We start from the raw sequence: 19660 nt of genomic DNA, 5'->3' as shown, positions 1-19660 counted from the left end.
ATATAAGAAAAATAACAACCCTTTGGCCAAGATTTATGAATATTGGCCAAATGAGGGCCCAAGATATTTTGCTGCCAGGGTAATTATTTCGCCTTTATTTTCCTCCAAATAGCAAGATATACACAGCTTCTGTGACCCCGATCCTTTTTTTTTTAATTTTAATTTTGCGTGCGATTTTATCAAAGCACCATCTAGAAAATCCACCAAATCGGATTATAAAAAAATTAAAATAATAAACTCTTGATGACATTCATATAACTATTCATATTTTGATCTCATTTATAAAGTAAATAAGCTTTTCAATTTTAGTGTCAGACAAAGTTTATAACAAGGTTGATGGTTGAAACTTTCACTTACAAAAAATATAATAACAAAAATGGTTAAATCATAAATTAGTCAACATGTCGAAAACTCCACTTTTCATCCTAAGATCTACCTGATTCAAAAATTTCTCTCATAATAGTGAATTTTAGCGTCATATACTGTCTTGGTTCAGCGTGTTTTGAACAAAATTTAAATTATAAAAAATGTCCAATTAAAATTTCTTTACATATATGGAAATTTTTTTTAAAAAATAAGACAAATTCTTCAAATAACACCATGCTAAACTAATTTCATCGTGTAAAAAAGTGAAAAAAAATTGCAACAATTAAAAGTCCGCCATATGACATTTAGTCTAACACCTTATATATATATATATATATATATATATATATATATATATATATATATATATATATATATATATATATATATATTATAGCAGGCATTGAACACCCGACCAAATTTTGAATTAGCGATTATCAATGTTCAACTCTGTACCCCTGCTATTTTAGATCCAACCCAGAAAACAAGGGTACTCCTATCTGAATCGGGACAGACTAGTCTTTGTTTTGATGCAAATAACTCGCATTTGCGATGAATGGAACGGGAAAACGCGAAAACTTCCCACTTCCCAAAGGCAAGTGGATTCTAACCCATGATCCCTCCACCACTGAATGCCGGTGTGAACTATGAGTAGAATTCGTACCGCTGGGATCTGAGGCCAGGTTCCCTTATTGAAAAACTGTCACTGCGTCTGAGCCACTGCGGCTCATAGCACCTTACATACATTTGTTCAAAAATATTTTTTTAAAAAAAGAAAATAGTCTATGAATAATTTAGGCATGTAAGTATAAAACCCATTGTTTGATTTAAGGTCTGTTTTAAATCAATCTCGCGGTGCAAAATAAATAATAAAGAAAGTTCACACTAGCACTTTCTATGCTTCATTAGAAATAATAATAGAACCTGATAAAATTGTTAATTATTTTACTTACTTATTTAAATTTCTGTACTTATAATAATTACTATAATTGTGGTTTTTTATAAGTTTGTAGAATAAAATCAGCAGGATTTTCTGTTCTTTGAAGTATAGTTCGGTTTGTAAAAATATCCAGTAAGATTAATGTCATATAAATATGTCATACAACAGAGATGGTTGTATCTATTTTTACAGTTAATTGCGCACTTTTCATTTGTGTATTTAGTAAAATTATTTTCAAAGAAATTTGAGTATGCATATTTGTTACATACTGTTTTAGTGGAATTTTTTTAAATTTTTCAATTGCGTATAAATTTTAAAAATACATTCAATCGCTTCTTCATATGCGGATATTGTTTTCTTTTAAAAAAAAACGAAATTAATACTTTAAAATTTCGTCAGATAATGAATCAGTAATAAAACGAGAATTTCTTTTCAGCCAAACTTTTAAAAAAATTAACCAAAATTTTGAAAAATCCCCTCTGTTTTACGACAATAAAATTCCAAAGCAAATGTTTCTTTTTTAAGGATTTTCCATGTGCCATTTATTTCGGTTACAGAGCTTTAGTAGCGTCTAAAGACACAATAAGAAATATTAAAGGGATCATGACTAAATTTGCTTTCAGAAAATATGTTTTTATAGTTTGTTACATTTATCAAAGTCAAGAGAACATACATCTTTTCTTACAAATTCCTTTTAATGGAATTATTAGTTAAAACATAATTGAAAATAAATTAGCTGAGTCAGAGGTAATTGTTTTAACAAAAATTGATGGATAAATATTTTGGAGATAGTTTTTAATTTAGAAACAAAGAAAAACCTTTTCATTGTAACATAACTCGACAAAAAAATCATTTGAATGCATTTTATTATATTTTCATTGTAAGTTGGTTAGCAATTTTTTTAAAAAAAAGGAAAAAAAAGAAAGAAAAAAGAAGAAGAAAAAGAGCATACATGAATAAAATTAGCAATCGATAATTTTAAGGTAAATTTTTGCTAAAAGGTTGTCTCTTATTCATTAGTTCAAAATTCAATTTCTAACCAGGAGCCGTGATGGCACAGGGGATAGAACGTTCGCCTTCCAATGAGGTAAACCGGGTTCCACAATACGAATTCTGCATCCGGCTTGCACCGACGCCAGTGCTGACGTAAAATATCCTGAGTGGTAGACTGATCACGGGCTAGAGTCTCCTTGTCATCAGGGTAACCGTGTGAGGTTTTCGTGGTTTTCCTATCCATGTAATGCAAATGCTGGTTAGTTCCATAAAAAAGTCCTCCACGAAGACGAATTTCTTCCAATACTTGATCCAAGAGTTCCCTTGTCTTCTGGATTGGGTTCAAAATTACAAGGCTACGGAGTTGAGTATTAGCTGTCGTAAACCCGAAAAATTAGGTCAGCCGTTCAACGACGGTTATAAAATAAAATAAATTTCTAACCAATCTAGTTAAAGTTCTATTACCGTTGGTCTAACCATGTAAAGTTTTAAGTCTTTCGTGAAAGCAAATTTGGCTTGCTTTCGTTGTTTGATCTAGGTATCACTAGGGTTGGGGGTCAAAATTATTAGTCCTAATCGTAACAGGAAAACCGCTATATGAATCAAAATTGGTATAAGAAAGAAGTTCTCGCTTTGTATCAAAGATTTAAAAAGATTGTACTAAAGTAGGTCTCATTGCATGTAAATTACTTTTATAATAGTTATCGGATGAATAAAAATTAAACAATGATATCTAACAAATTTTTAATTTAATATTTAAAAAATTTCCCGCTTTTAAAAAATACGCATTAATAAATGCTATTGAAAATTTAAGTAAAACAAATTAAAAATTAATTGACCATAATGTCTGTTATTAGCAGTTGTCTCCACTTCATAGCAAAGTTTTACGTTAATCATTCTATAACCAAAGCCCCTTTATAAAATTTTGTGTAAAAGAATCTAAAGATAAAAGCATATGTTTTTATTTATTTGATCACCAAATAAATTTCCTTTCAACTTATCTTGTAAAATATTTGTTCGATTTGTTCAATGTTTATATCGTTATATCAGAGAGGAACCGGCAGGAAAAAATATTCAGTTTTCACTAGGTACCGTCTACTCGACCCAACAAAATATTAGAACCAGGTACATCTCTTGTATACGGCCATACAGAAGCACTTGAAAGTATGATGGGCAACAAAAATTTTTTCTGTTATGTATGCGAATGACTATAGGATGCTTTTACTTTTTCAAATTTTGCAAAAGTGACAAATTTTTTTGTTTTTTTCTTCAAGTCATAATTTTTCCCAAAACACCAAAAAAAAGTTTACTAAGAAAATTATACAATAAAAATAAATTACTTTGCGTAGTTTCGTAAAGCTTTGTTATGCAATTTTAAATACACAGTTTAAAGTAAAACTCAATAGGTGATGTTTGTATCAAGTTCAAAAAATGTAAAATGAAACATCGAGAAAAAGACTTTTTAGATTTTAATTGATTTGTGACGGAAAAAAAACAAACTCATATATTTTTTAATATTTAGTATTTTTCTTTCAGTTAAAAATTTTCTTAAATATTTTTCTTTCGGTTAATAATTTTCTTAAATATTTTTCTTCCAGTTTATAATATTCTTAAATATTTTACTTCCAGTTATTAATATTCTTAAATATTTTTCTTCCAGTTAATAATTTTCTTAAATATTTTACTTCCAGTTAATAATTTTCTTAAATATTTTTCTTCCAGTTAATAATTTTCTTAAATATTTTTATTTCAGTCAATAATTTTCTTAAATATTTTTCTTTCAGTTAATAAACCAATGTGTGCATTATTGAGAGGAAACTAAACTGCGAGGGAGAACCTTTATAAAAAATTCAGTTCCCTTTCCATTGGTAATTTAAATTTCAAGGCATAGTAAAACTTCACATTTTATTATTCTATTCAATTTTATTCTTAAAAAAAATATCAAAATTAAATAAATTATATCAGGATAACTACGGATTTCACTGTGATGAACTAATGCTGCCATAATTTGTGTGCATTTCAACATTTTGAAGGGAAAAAAATCAGTGATTGAAGCTTCACGGTTTACTCTTGGTTTATTTGAATGTACTTTTTGTAAATTTTAATGTTTAACCAATGAGTCACCAATGTTTAGCCAATGTCACCAATCGGTGTGTAACAGAATTCATCACGAACGTTTTGTCCCGTGGTATAACTTCCTAGACATCTTTTAAGCGAAACTAGAAGAAGAAAACTATTTTTTCTAAGAGACTAGAGTGGGGGAAAAACAACAACAGTATAGGTCATAAAGAAATAGATCTGTTAAAACACAGCGTGTTAGCAGCGGTGATGAACTGACTGATATGCTTCCCCAACCCCAGGAACCCTGGCGCCGAAGTACAAAAATATTGGAAGATTGAACAAATAAATCTTAAGGGTACTCAAGTACTTCAAACAGGTAGCAAGTCCTTCGAGTTACTTGACTTCAAAATACCAATTTTCATGCACATCGCTACATATTAAAAATCTTATATTAAAATTGGATTAGGAACATTTTTAAAATGTAAAGCAACAAGGCTAACGAGCCAAATGTGGCAGGCGGAGTTGTTTATGCTTTTAAAAGATGCTATAAAATCATGCGTAGATTTAAAATATAAATATCAGATATTGAAGCTATATATCTATGAAATTATTTTAAACAGAAAAATAGAACTATTTATGTTTAGAATGCGGAAAAATTTAATCAATTGCTTGAAGATAAATTGAATTAAGCTATAACTTATTTTGCCAGCCAACTACTTTAGCTGGCTAAACGAGTTTCAATTTAATTCTGGATTAAGACGGGAGGGTCGAATACCACCAACATTTTTAAGTCCCCCCCCCATCATCAGTTTTTACAACATTGTTCGCGGAGCCGTGGTGTCTCCGGGGATAGAGCGTTCGCCTTCCAATGAGGTGAACCGGGTTCGAATCACAGAGATGACTGGTCGATACGAATTCTGTACCTAGCTTGCACCTACCACAGTGCTGACGTGAAATATCCTCAGTAGTAGACGGATCATGGGTTAGAGTCCCCTCGCCTTCAGTCTTACTGTGGGAGGTTTTCGTGATCTTCCTCTCCATGTAAAGCATGTGCGGGTTAGTTTTATCAAAAAGTCCTCCACAAAGGAAAATTTCTCCCGTTGTCTTCTTAATATATATATATATATAAACCGCATACCCGTTCCTATTATCGAAAATTATGTACATAATTATGATAATGATAATGCCGATATAATAAGGGAATTTGACCCCTTAACTTTTTAGTCGGGAACCACGATTGAGTTTTTGAGTTAGTAAAGTGCTGAGTTTAACGGCTCAATACAAGATCCGAAATCAGCTATACAGCACAAACGAAGCTACATATTTTATTTAAACTGGTGCTTTTAACTATGACTGACGAAATAAAAACGTCAAGAAAAAAAGGACAGATAACCGGGATCTTCAGGGACGTGTGTGTATAAAAAAAAGTACACCCTTATGGAGAAGGGAAACACTTTGGAATTAGTAGAAATTGCAAGAAAAATAAACTTTATTTCAAAAGCAGAAAAAAGTAAAGTAGCATTATATTTTTGTTTCAAAAATAAAAATGAAAAGTGAGTTTACGTTATAACTTGGTTTCAAAAAGAAAAAAATCAACTTAGCCTTCTATCTTGATTTCAAATTGGGAAAAGTAAATTTGCCTTCTAACTTGATTTTGCAAATAGAAAAAAAAAATTTTGCATTTTAACTTGATTTCAAAATTAAAATGGAAAATTTTCTGTATGGGCATAATAAGTGCATTTCGCTATTCAAAAATTGTGCGGACACTTTTAATGTTAAATTAAAAACGGACCATTTGTGCTAAACATGTTCACATAAGGAAAAAAAAAGTTTTTCAAAACAATATATTTTGTGAAGGCTATCAATTTTGTTTTTCTCTGTGTAGTGACTATTTAAGCTTACGATTTGGAAGTGTTTTTCAGAGATGTTAAAGTGCTTAATATAACGAATTTGTAACCGCGGATATATCCTCCCTGCAGGACCTTGAGCCTCACTTGTTTACGCAACTTTCAAAGGGCGCAGAGAGTAGATGAGTTGTGACGTCATTGTTGTCAGTCATTGGTTGAAAAGTTGTCTCCCAACGCGCCTGATGTATTTTCTTCCAGCTGTTCGATCAACCACACGCTCGGGCACTCTTCTAGTGCAAAATGGGTCATCTTGGAGTTAAATCAGTAAGTAGAAAACGATTATGTCCGAATTTGCATTCCATCAAAAAAATTTAAGTGCAAAACATCACTTTTTTCCAAACGATAATATAAACGAATTTTTGTAATAAATTAGAATCATTTTAAATAGTCGTTTTGTTTTGATCACTAATGAAGATGCACAGTTACTCCTAATCCCCCCTTTTTTTTTCTTCGCGTGCGAGCATTAATTTAATCAAGTGCTTGAGAGTAACGATTCTTGCTGTCAAACTTTTCACGCTTGCTTTCTTTTGCTCTTTTTTCAAGGCATCGAAATGGATTAAAATGAAAGTTAAAGTGTTTAAATCAAGAGTGTTTTTTTTTATTTTTCAGATTTCTTCCGGGTTGACTTTTAAGTGTTAGAAAATTTAAATATTTCCTAGATTTTTTTTATATTCAATTTTAGGAGCCTACTAATTGCACTTTAATAAGGAAAGCAGAAAATAATTATATAATTATTAAAAATAACCAACATTCTATTTTAAAATGATGATCTTGATATTTTGAATAAAATTCCATGTACAACTTTTGAAATACATAGCAAATTAAAACTGTAATAAATTAGATATTTCGGGTAGATAGAAAATTGCTTATTATCGAAAGTTATTTGGAGAAAATCAGCTGTTATCGAAAGCAATTCAGATGCTATTTTCAAAGTTTTTCCATTATTACTATAAGATCTTTTAATAAATATCGTTTCAAAAAATAAGTTTCGGGAATAATTTTGTTTCCGAAATATAACGCACTCAAACAGTAATAAATTCGATATTTCGGATTAATAAAAAAATCGTTTGCTCTAACTGTTATCTATTTTATTTTATTTTATTTTTACTCTGAGAAGATGCATAGTTCAAGGTTTGGAATTTTATGCCTATCTCCATGCACGCAAAAGCAAACATCATTTTACTCAGAACTCATGAAAGCCCAAAGTGCTTTTCTTAAATGATATTTTTAATATTAATTTTCGTAAATCAGATGGGAAATAACTTTGAAAAATTTTATCTGAAAACTTAGTATTTTATTTGAAATGGTCGGAAAATTCACAAACTTTTGGATAAAATTCTAATAAAAAAATACTTTTAAAGTAAAATGTACTTTGAATTTTATTCAAAAAAGTCGGAAAATTCAGAAAATTCTCAAATGTAAGTCCTACCAATACTATCAAAATGTCAAAAACTACCAATATCTAAAATTATGCGAGATTCTAAAAAAATGTATAATTAACTTTATACTATTATTCGAATTGTTACAATTATAAGAATATTTTTTTGCGGAATAAAATTAAATGTTTACAAAATACAAATTAATGAATAATATACTTAACGAATTTAACATATCATTCAACTAAACATCATGATTAACTTTTTTTCAGCTGAACTTGAAAATAAAAAGGCTAATTAAAAAATTGATATTTGTTAAAAAGAATTGAAAAGAATATGAAAAAAATTAAAGTTTATATCGAAAGATTAATAGAATTACTTGAAAATTTTCTTTAGAAATCAAGTTGAAAACGTTTTGTTTTAATCAAAAAAGCCGAACAATTCATTAAATTTTGGGATGTATTTATTCTTCTCGTCAAAATATCATAAAAAGTCAAAAACTACTAGAATTTAAACGAGATTTTGATAAAAAAATATTCTTAGTTGTATTTATAAAAATATTTGTTAAATATTTCCTAAATTGTTAACTAAACAAATATAACATTATTCCACTTAACATTGCGAAAAACTTTTATTTTAATAAATAAAAAAAGCCACGTTGTTAATTGAAAGCTTAATACGCGTTGTCATTATTAGTATTGAAAAGAATACTGAAAATTTAATAAATAAAAATAAATGAAATAAAAATAAATGCAAAAAAAATAAATGAAATAAAAATAAATGAAATAAGAAATAAATGAAATAAGAAATAAATGAAATAAGAAATAAATGAAATAAGAAATAAATGAAATAAGAAATAAATAAAATAAAAAAGGCATTAATAAATTAATTTCTTAAAATTTATGTCCAAAAAATAATTGCAAGCCTATGATGCTTTTTGGAAATTTAACTAAAAAGGGTTGGTTAAGCTATAATTAACAATGATAGTGGTTAAGTAGTTATTACATTTCTAAGGCATTATTCGCAGTCACGCGAATCCTATTGAAGTTATGAAACAGTAGTTGTGCCAAATTTTACCCATTAGTACTTCCCTAAATAAGGCTAGGTTATGTTTGTGTTATAAATATTTGTCAATAACTAATGAGGGGGGGGGGGAAATGAAATGGGAAGAATGAACCATAATAGCGACTTTATTTTGATGAAAATAAAATAAAATGCTAAACAGGAGAAGAAAAGAGGCAACCTATCAACAATTTAAAATCAATTACTATTATTGTTATGAAATTAAATTTTTTTGCAAGAAAACATTTATCTCAAACAAGAATAAAATGTGATTTTTAAACAGAATTAGTAATGAAGTTTTAAAAAATAAACATTCGTTTCATTTAAGAAGAATATTTGACAGATATCTTAAATTTTTTTAACACTGAGTATTTCATATTATAATTTACGTTTAATTTTTCCATTTTTATCCTTGCCCCTTACTTTACTAAAAAGAGCGTCCTCTTTTTAGTAAATTGCATTATTATATCCTCAATGCATTATTATATCCTCAAAATCTTAAATTTCGGACAAAATACAGAGCTATTTGTAACTATCCAAACAACTTAGGCAGGCTTAAATTAAAATAGTTTTTATTTTTCTCTTTTTCCTTTTGTTCTGACCTTTAAGAAGATTAAAAGTTTAACCTTCTACCTAATGGCATTTGACCCAGAGGACCTCTCCCACTTTTTCCGTAATATTTTTGTTCAGCTCTTGATCTTTAACTATTTCTTTTCTAAGTTGTAAACAAATATTCGAATTTATTGGACATAAGCCCGTTTGCCCAGAACTGATTATCGCAGAAATGCTTTATAGTATAAGTGTCCGAATAAAAAAAAAACGGAAAATAATTGATTTTAAAATAACATATGCCATTTCTTTCGGAAAGGCTGACTTAGTGGAAGCGCTTAGTGGAAGAGCTTAGTGGAAGAACCGGCTAAATGACACTTACGTGAATTTGAGTAAATCAGCGCTAAAGATTTTTCGTTTCTCCTTTTTGTTTTTGAGTTAAACCCTTGATTTTAATATGTTTTTGAAAACATAACTCATGAAACTTTTGGGGTCTATTTATTTGATTCTATCTCTTTTATAAAGGAAGATTTTACTGATTTTTTTTGCGTAGCATTTGCTTGTTTTCTCGGACGATTTTTGATGTTTTTCATCGAATATAATAAACATACATGGCTTATATTCATAGAATAAAATTTTAGCAACCTTAATTTGGAACGAGCTGGTATCAAAAATTTATCTAGCCTTGTCGTTTAGAAAACCGATCAAAAACGATTCAGAGACCTCTCAACTTTCGCTAAGGATGTTTCACCGGTATGTATTGCTTGAATTGGTGAACATCCGGTAATTTTTTATATTAAAAAAGCATTTTTTTAAATAGTGTTGATTGTGGTCGAAATGTTATGTCAATTCGTAACATCTAAAGGTATTTCTGAAATTGCATAAAAGTATTTTTATTGGTTTTAGTACAAAAAATATCTAGGTATAGTTGTTAAAATACAAATTATTTTCAATATTTCTTTAAAAATATTACAGTTTTACGCAAAAATGTCTCATTATAATTTATAAAAATGTTTATAAAGCAGTTTTTTTTTCTATCATGGTAAACTACACGTTCATGATTAGTTAAGTGATTCTTATTTTTGTTAACACTTAGGTTAGGCAGCTGTCGAACAAAAATCCACTCAGTGAATATGCAGCTTTTTTTCATTTTTAATTTCTTAACCTTGAATTAAGAAGAACACCTGTTTAAGGAACAAAGTCGCATCCACCTACAAAAAAAAAAAAAAAAAAAAAAAAAAAAAAAAAAACAGATTTAAACATAAAAATTATTTAAATAATTTTTATATAATATTGATTTGGTCACAATTTAATTTTCGGGGGAATCAGGGAATCCATTATCAGGCATTTCCTTATTACTACGTTTGTCATATTAGGTATTTTTTTCCACAATGCTAGTAATACCTATAATTATAATAGCCATCATCGACACCAATAACTGTTTGACAATTTCTTTTCGGACACTGGAAACAAAAATTTACCTAAATTTACTAATGTTGATTCATTGTTCAATAATAAAATATTTATTAGCGTTAAAGTATGAATAATAAATAATTAATGCAAATTTATTTTAACTTCTATATTAAAACTTACAGTAATAAACTGTTTTATTAATGTTTATGTGATCCTCGGGAAAATTTTGAAATACATTCTTAGAAATTATTCTGCAAATTATATCATCAATATCCATGACATTTATTTGTAGTAACAAATTTGTAAAAAATTTTAATAAAATATTAATTCTAGTTATAAAGAAACAACAGTATGTTAAAATTTCAAGTTGCAGATAATAAATAAAACATGAAAAGTTACGAACAAATAAACACAACTACACCCAAGCCAGTATATATGCATGTATAATAAAGAATGGTAGACTTGCTTAGCAATTAGATTTAAAAAAGATTTACGCTTTCAAGGTTGTTTATTTTAAAATAGTTTAGACTACAGCAATAAACAATAAAGAAATTATGTATATGATTTGTTTTGGTTATAAATATGCTTGAAATTAACTTAGAACAAATTTTTACGAAGGTTTTCTTTAAGAAGAACCCAGCATGCAATAACTATAAAAAAAATTCACAATTACTTTCTAAATAACAACACAATTTGGTGCTATACAGATACAAGAAAATACATTAATTAATCTTTCAGCTTTTGCATCACTTCTGATAAAGTGAATAACTAGACAGCAATTAAACTAATGAGACAAGCATTACAATATAGAAATTTTATCACTATCACATGACATTTGTTTTTAAAGCCTTGGAAATTTTTTTTTCCAGGAATCTATCTTGAAATAAAATTTCAAGACGTTATTATTAAATTGAAAAGAGTTTTTAGTTCCAAACTAAAACTGTCTGTATGTACTAAAACTGTATAACTGTGTATACACTAACAAAATACAAGAGCAGTGCGAAGGTAGTAGTGAATAATTATGAAGTTTATAAATAAAATAGCATATAGCAGTAATAACATATGTTGAGTAGAGAAAGACATCAAAATCTTATACAGTCAAACCGCGCTATAGTGAACATGTTTTATAGTGAACTCCCGGATATACTGAACTAAATGTTCGCTCCCGTGCCTTGCTATACCCACATAATAATATTTTTTGTGGATATAGCGAACCAAAAGAAGAGAGGAAATTGGATAAATAGGAGCTTTTTTCTATCTTCCCCTGATTTTTTTCTTCATTTTTTGGTAACTTAGAAATTTCTGTATTAAATACATATACCGATTTTTAAATCTATCTATTGAGGGGAATAAGCATTTTTCTTGTTTGCTTCTTCTAACTTAGTTTCCCATCCCAAAATGTTTTGTACGCAGGACGAAGAGTAATAAAAAATAAAAGTTAACACATTTTTTGTTACTACATATTGTTTAATCATTTTTGTATTTCTTTTATTGGTCATTTATTATAATGTGCAATAAAAAGGAGCAGTTCGGAAAAATTAGCTAAAATTGTTTGGAGTACGGATATAGTGAACCGAAATTTCGGTCCCTTGAAAGTTCACTATAACGAGGTTTGTCTGTATATCATTTTTATAAACAGTTCCCAGTATAATAATAAGTCAATATTACGAAGCCCTATACATATAATAAAGAAAAATATCAAAATCTTCATTGCATCTTTCACAATAAATAGTTTTGCATTTTTCAAAATAAACAATTCATCGCGACCCTGAAAAATGTAACCGATTCTTGAAAATTCAGCGATCTTTCTGGTTTTACTTCTAGAAAGCTGATAAAATTCCATTAATTTTTTGCTCCTTTTCGGAAAGGGAAAAAATTTAAATACAAATATACAAACTACATCAACCAATCTTCTCTTCAACCAACAAAATAGGATTGCATGTTGCTGTAAAGTAATATGAAGTCATTTCCTTATTCTCCATTTTGCTGTTTTCAACGCGTTTTTCTCGACCGCGCCAAGCGGTTCCTAATCCACGTGTCTTTCCTGGAGTGTACACGGGAGGACCCCATGACCCCAAATGAAATTCAGTAATACACTGCCGAAAATCATTTATAATTTTATTAAAAAAATAACGATTTTGAGTCTTAGACATTAAATGTTTATTACTTAACCATTTAAACGATTTACTATTCCTTTTACGATAAAATTTTAAAGAACATAATAATATTGATCTCTTTGATAATCAGTATACAAATTATTATATTAAACACGATATGATTGTTTTAATGCAGAAATGAATGCATGTATTAATATTTATTTATATTTTGTTTTCCTCGAACAATTTCCTTGCAAAACTTACTTTCGGCGACTTTTTTAATTTCTATTTTGATGATTCGAGGCAAAAATTGTTTAATATCTGTACTTGAAGTTCATGATTCAAACACAGACTAACCGCACGTTTGCTGTCGTTGATCACGGATAAATAACAGAGCAAGGTCTTTGATTTTCATAGGTAACAACGTCGGTTTCTATACACAATTAGTGGATTTTTGTTTAATAGTAAAGCAGTTCTTATACTTATTGTAACATAACTTTCGGGATCATTGTAAACAAGTAGAAATCACTTTAATTGGAAACGAAAAATAACTCATTAATTCATCAGCCACGAGAAAGAAAGTGATTTGTAGAAGAAATTGAAAGACGCTCGGGGTCATTCTATGACCCCTGTAACTGATAAAACGTCTATTGGTGGAGGAAATCCTTCAATTATTCAAAGAAGGCAGATAAGCATGGAAAACTCTGCTACTAATAAAAATAGAATGAACAAGCATCTAGTTTTTTAGGATTGGAAACTTATATAAATGCTTGGGGTCAAAAAATGATCTCCACTCGTCCTTTCGGGTAAACAAGCATATCTAAAGATAAGTCTGAAGACAACTGAACATTAAGCTAGGGGATGCCCCATGACTTTCGCATTCTTTTGCAAGGTGCGTAGCGTTTTTTAAAAGCCCTTAAAGGTACTTTTTTCATTGGGTGTTTTTAAAAAGTACTTAATTTTCCTTTTTTGAAAATGATATTTTTTCTTTACCACCTCGATTTTCGCCACGTATTCTGCAAAAGCGTGCTTTTCACATGGTTTTATTAAGCGCTTTCACAATTTACTTCGGCGTACCGTCGTCCATAGCATATGAAAGCGCCAATCATTTTACATGTTCGATGAAATACTTGCGAGTCCGCTTGTGCGTCGACTGAGCTGGGTTCAGTGAGATTATTGCTCTCTCGTGTGCAACTCTGCTGCAATTTGCAAGATATTCTCAATTTCAGGCTTCATTTTTTACTCTCTGGTATTGAACCGAAAAATCTCTCGATCATTTCATAATGGCATATACAATCAAGAAAAGAGTTCCTTGTCAGAAACTAGTTATTTTATCATGAAAAATCTTCGAAAATTATTTTGCCTTTTGTTAATGTATATAGTGCTTAAAAAGTACTTAAAAGGTGCTTATTTTTTGTTGAAAGATTTTTCTACGCACCCTGTTTTGGGTTAGTTTAGTTCCTCACCAAAGATGCAACCTTTTCCGACCATTAAAGGGGTTTCACGTTACTTTTAATAGTAAATGAATGTTTGCTACAAGGGAAATCTTCGGCCTTAAGCATAAGGTGTTGGAAGAGAAGATACAGAGTTGTATGTAGGAAAATATTTTAGGGTTTGATTTATGGTCAGGGGTAATTTTTTTAATTAGGAAATAAATATTAAAATGAATTTTTTAGAGCCCAAAACTAAACAGAAGCAAAATATTTCGATTTTCATTAATCGTAATAATAATAAACAATGATTAAATAAAGAAACAAGAACATGAGAAAAAAATCAATTCAATCAATAGGAATATTACAACCGTCGTTGAACATCCGACCCAATTTTTTGGGCTTGCGACTACCAATGTTCAACTCCGTTGCCTTGCAATTTTGAACCCAATCCAGGAGACAAGGGAACTCCTGGATCGAGTATTGGGAGAATTTTGCCTTCGTGGAGGACTTTTTGATGGAGCTAACTCGCATTTGCTCCATGGGGAGGAAGACCACGAGAACCTCCCACGGTTAGCCTGACGGCAAAAGGACTCAAAGCGATGACCCGTCTACCGTTTGGCGCCTTTTCTCGAATAATATCCACCCATGACAAAATGCCTCAACCTAGATGCGTCACTAACTATTTTTTTTTAATTCGCCCAATGATTGTTTGTTTTTTTTTTTCAATTTTTTTTCACGATATATATGAAAGATTATACTCTCGCCTGAATATAATCTTTAATTCAAGCAAGAAGCAAGAAAATATACTTCACTCCGAATTGATATTGGTTGATATATTTTATTGGTTAGTTTGACCAAAGTTTTGGAACCAATGTTATTCCTGTGAGTTGCTTATAATATTAATATCCCTTTGTTTAAACGTTTCACTACATGAGTTACTTTTTTACATTTACAAGTGATGTGACGTAATAGCTTGAAAGGGAGGTGCAATTGTGAGAAGGAGAAGGAAGCAGGGTAATATCACACATTTTGGATAGAATAAAAACATTTAAAATTGGCACATAAAATATTTTTATTTATTTATTTATTTTAATTTTACGCTCATTTTAAAATTATTAAAATACTGTTTTTTTTCTGAAGATTTTTTTTCGTATTCGCATTGATTTTATTTTGTATCGAAAAAAATTTATGCTGATTAAGATTTAAATTATTCCTAGATAAAAGATTGAAATTAAAAGGAAATCTTCGAGGGGATTAACACACTTAAATAATAATCACTTTCACAAAATTTTTCAATTTTCTACAGAGAGAATAAAAATTATAAAATAATGCAAATTCCCTTTAAAGTTCCAAAATACTATTGTTTTCAATTGCTTTATTATATTAATCTTTTATTACTGTTCTATATTATTTATATTTTTTGTTGTAAAAAAATACAAAATAAGTAGATATGTTATCATTATTTTAATTCTATTAATAGCTTTAAAACACGTTGTTAAAGTATAAAAAAATTAAATCTAAAATATGATCTATGACGCTTTAGTTTGTATTTACGACAAGCACTCTATATTATGTAATATAGCGTGACACGCATAAGGGTACGGTGAAGTAAAAAGAGTGTGACATGATTTATAGACAATATGTTGCACTGATGAAAACTTTTTATTGAACATTCTAAAACGATATTTTTACTCTTTTTAAGAGATATGATTATAGAATATATGATTATGAACATGATTATAGAATATGATTTTTTTAGAGTAAAAGCATGATATAATTTAATCTTTTTTATTTTAGAATAAAAATAAAACCGATACAAAGCGAATCGAATTATTTTCAAGCACTATGTGGAGATAATGTTTAACATAGCATTGATGAAAAATGAAAATTGAAATTTATATAATTTTAAAGCAGCACTTCAATCAAAATGGAGAATGTTTTTTTCAATTTATTTTTAAACTCTTCTTGTTTTCCTCACTTTCTAAAGAATATTTTTTGTGAAGCCAGTCCTTGGCAGCCCGTTTGTCGTTTAGATGAAATATGTCTTTCACTTCCTGCCTAGTAACTATCTTAGCAGATAAGACAATCCAAATTTAACATTCTCGTCACGTAGTTTATTCTTTCTTTATGTGGTACCTTTCATACATTATGCTTCCAATAAAAATATGTTTTGTTATCGATTATTATTGGAAAGCACGTAATATATATTTTTATATCAATTGATAAATTTCATACATTATGTTTCCAATAAAATATGTTTTGTTAACAATTATTATTGGGAAACACGAAATATATTTTTTTCCTTTCTCGCTCCCTTTCTTTATATATATATATATATATATATATATATATATATATATATATATATATATATTTATGCATTTCAATAGGTACCTTCATGCACTATGTTTTTAATAAAAATCAGTTTTATTCAAAATTTTTATTGGCAGTATTTTTTTTTTATATAAACACGAAATATATATTATTTTCAAATGATACCCTTTCATGCATTAACAAAAATAAATTGTTCAATAAAAATGTGTTTTGTTAACATTTGTTATTGGGAAGCGAGGAATGTAGTTTTCTTTTTGATTACATTTTTCCTGCATTGTGGTTTCAATAAAAATCGTTTTTTTTTTTTAACAATTACTATTGTATTTTCATATCATTTTTTAAGCAATCAATGTTTTGAATTCTCTAACTGATATATAATTTAATTAAGGTTAACATTTGTATTTAGGAAATTAGGATGCATTTTTACATATTTAAATTTTAGTTTTATACTGGTTCTTTTACTATGTCTTGAAAATAGGGGAAAATATTATATTGGATTAGGATTGTAAATGAAATAAAAATAATTATCATTATATTTATTCTACATTTCACCTTGCATAAAAAAAAAATTAATACGAAAACCAATGTAAGTATTGAGTTTTCGATTTTTGTACCTCCCTATTTTCAAATTTCAACCTGAAAATGCTAACTCTTACGATCCTTAATATCTTCTTCGTGAAATAAAATAAATAAACTATTACTCGATAATACATGAATTTTATAAAAGTGAGTAAGTAATCTCATTTTTTCATGATTAACAAATGTTCTTAAAAAAATATTTTTAACTCACCTCTCAATGTCAAATGTTATCTTCACTTCTATCCTCAGTAATCGCATATTACAAACTTTGAACACCATATTTATTCACAAATGTGGCTAATTTCTAGTTCCACACATTTTCCCCCCTGAACCTAATGCTTTTAGATGTTATAGTTTACTAACTCTACTTAAAAAAGGCCTTTATAATGTCTTTTTTAAGCCGGTATTATTTTTAAGTATTATTTACATTAATATTTATGTTATTTATATTTATATTTATGTTATTTATATTTATATTTATGTTATTTATATTTATATTTATGTTATTTATATTTAGATTGATTAATTATATTAATAATAATTATCGTTAATTATAATTAATTAATTATATTAATGATAATTTATTAAAGTATTATTATTTTTAAATATTATTTATTATTACTAATTATAATTAATTATTTATTAATTATTTATTTTAATAATAATTTATTTATATAAGTATTATTATTTTTAAATATTATTTATTATTAATAATTATAATTAATTATTTATTAATTAATTATTTATTTATTAATTATTTATTTTAATAATAATTTATTTTATATAAGTATTATTATTTTTAAATATTATTTATTATTAATAATTATAATTAATTATTTATTAATTATTTATTTTAATAATAATTTATTTTATATAAGTATTATTATTTTTAAATATTATTTATTATTAATAATTATAATTAATTATTTATTAATTATTTATTTTAATAATAATTTATTTTATGTAAGTATTATTATTTTTAAATATTATTTATTATTAATAATTATAATTAATTATTTATTAATTATTTATTTTAATAATAATTTATTTATATAAGTATTATTATTTTTTAAATATTTTTGGGGACTCCGCTCTCTCAGCCCTGGAACTGCAGTTCTTTTCGAATCACAGCTCTCGATCTTTTTCTCAATCCTTTAATTTCATTTATACTTAATTTTAAACATGTTTTCCTGAGACCCGAGCCTTAAAACTGAATCCGAGCCTCAAGACTGAGAAAAAAATATGTTCAAAACTACCAGAATATTTACCGTTTCTGGCTCTATGGGAACACCGAAAATCTTGATAATTTTTATTGAAGATAAAATATGATTTGATAATATATGATAAAATTTGGTAAATGTCATAAAATTTCGTCATTTTATCACGATGCCTTTGAGCATGGTATAAAAGCTATTTGTTCAGTTAGATTTGCTTTAATCTTGAGCATTTTTTATTAGATGTTTAGTAATATAAAGTATAATTTTGAATAACAGCATTTCCGGTAAACCGGTACCATATGAAGGGAATAAATATCAAATAAATTGTTTAACATATATTTTGGTTTTTTTAACCGGAATTATTATTATTTTATTTAGCCAGAAATGTTATTACCACTTAGTGCTGTAATTTTACCTGAATTTTTTTCTCTGCGTACTTAAAATATTTAGTTTAAAATATAGCAAGCTCATAAAGGCGATATATTTTTGTTAAAAAATTATTTAATTCAATTCAATTAACATTTTTAGTCATTTTTTATTATTGCATAAAATAATGATAAATTTTAATTACATAGGAATGATAAAATTATCAGTAACTTTCACATTGAATTGAAAACATCATTTCAATCTGAGGGATAAAAATCAATTACGATATTTTTCAAAGTTTATAAACTGGTTATTTATCTGTAATTAAAAAAAAAATTTGTGTTTCGAATTTTAAAACGAATTTTAAATAATGTACTTTGAATGTTATGTTCCTTATAAAACTCTTTCTTTGCTTAAATAAAGTTTGCTTCAGCATTTTTTTTTTCTAATTTCACCACTATAACTCCTTTCTGTCACATTAACAGTGAATAAACTGTAATAGTCACGTAAAGTAAAAAAGATTGAAAAGCTGCCAAATTAATGCCGTGCAAGTAATAATAATAATAAAAATGTTTTTGGCATGTTGGCGTGCATAATTGCTATATCTGAAGACGAAGAAGCGGAAGTTAATATTATTTCCTTAAATTCTTTGAATGTGATACGATTTTCTTGAAAGTGAAGAGAAAACAAACAGATTTCATGGTTAGTTTAATCTGAGATAAATGAAATTGAATATGATATGCGTCACCGATATCATTAGATATTTAAATACAGGCTCCTTAAATATCCTATTGACCTTAAATATCTCGCCAGATATATCGAACCAACTTCCCGCATGGCACTAGGTGCCACGTATTACGGAGACACGCGAAATTCAATTCTTTAATATTCTTTGAAAATATCTTCAATGCTAGACGGATTCAGAAAATGCACGATTTTGAGTTACAGTTTTTGGAAGTATAATGCTG

At 27.8% G+C, this 19660-nt stretch overlaps 1 protein-coding gene and 1 long non-coding RNA gene across 3 annotated transcripts in view; one reads left to right on the top strand and one right to left on the bottom strand.

Moving 5' to 3' along the window:
• The window catches only part of LOC107447769 (uncharacterized), a 189943-nt gene that overhangs the window by 152169 nt on the left and 18114 nt on the right, over positions 1-19660 (bottom strand). The gene's annotated exons all lie outside the window — the stretch shown is intronic.
• Sesn (Sestrin) overlaps positions 6282-19660 on the top strand; it is a 54630-nt gene continuing 41251 nt past the window's right edge. The window contains exon 1 of one of the 2 annotated variants that reach the window (XM_087155947.1): positions 6282-6531. Coding sequence is in view for 1 of the 2 variants with exons in the window: in XM_087155946.1 (XP_087012072.1) it covers positions 6508-6531 (24 nt within the window). In the remaining variant the exon portion in view is untranslated. The remainder of the gene's footprint in view (positions 6532-19660) is intronic. The other variant, XM_087155946.1, reaches the window with a different exon arrangement.

Source organism: Parasteatoda tepidariorum, chromosome 12 (genome assembly GCF_982258835.1).
Source record: "Parasteatoda tepidariorum strain Cologne lab strain chromosome 12, Ptep-v5.0, whole genome shotgun sequence".
NCBI lineage: Eukaryota > Metazoa > Arthropoda > Arachnida > Araneae > Theridiidae > Parasteatoda > Parasteatoda tepidariorum.
Note: the sequence above shows the minus strand (reverse complement) of the source record. Positions and strands in the feature narration are given on the sequence as shown.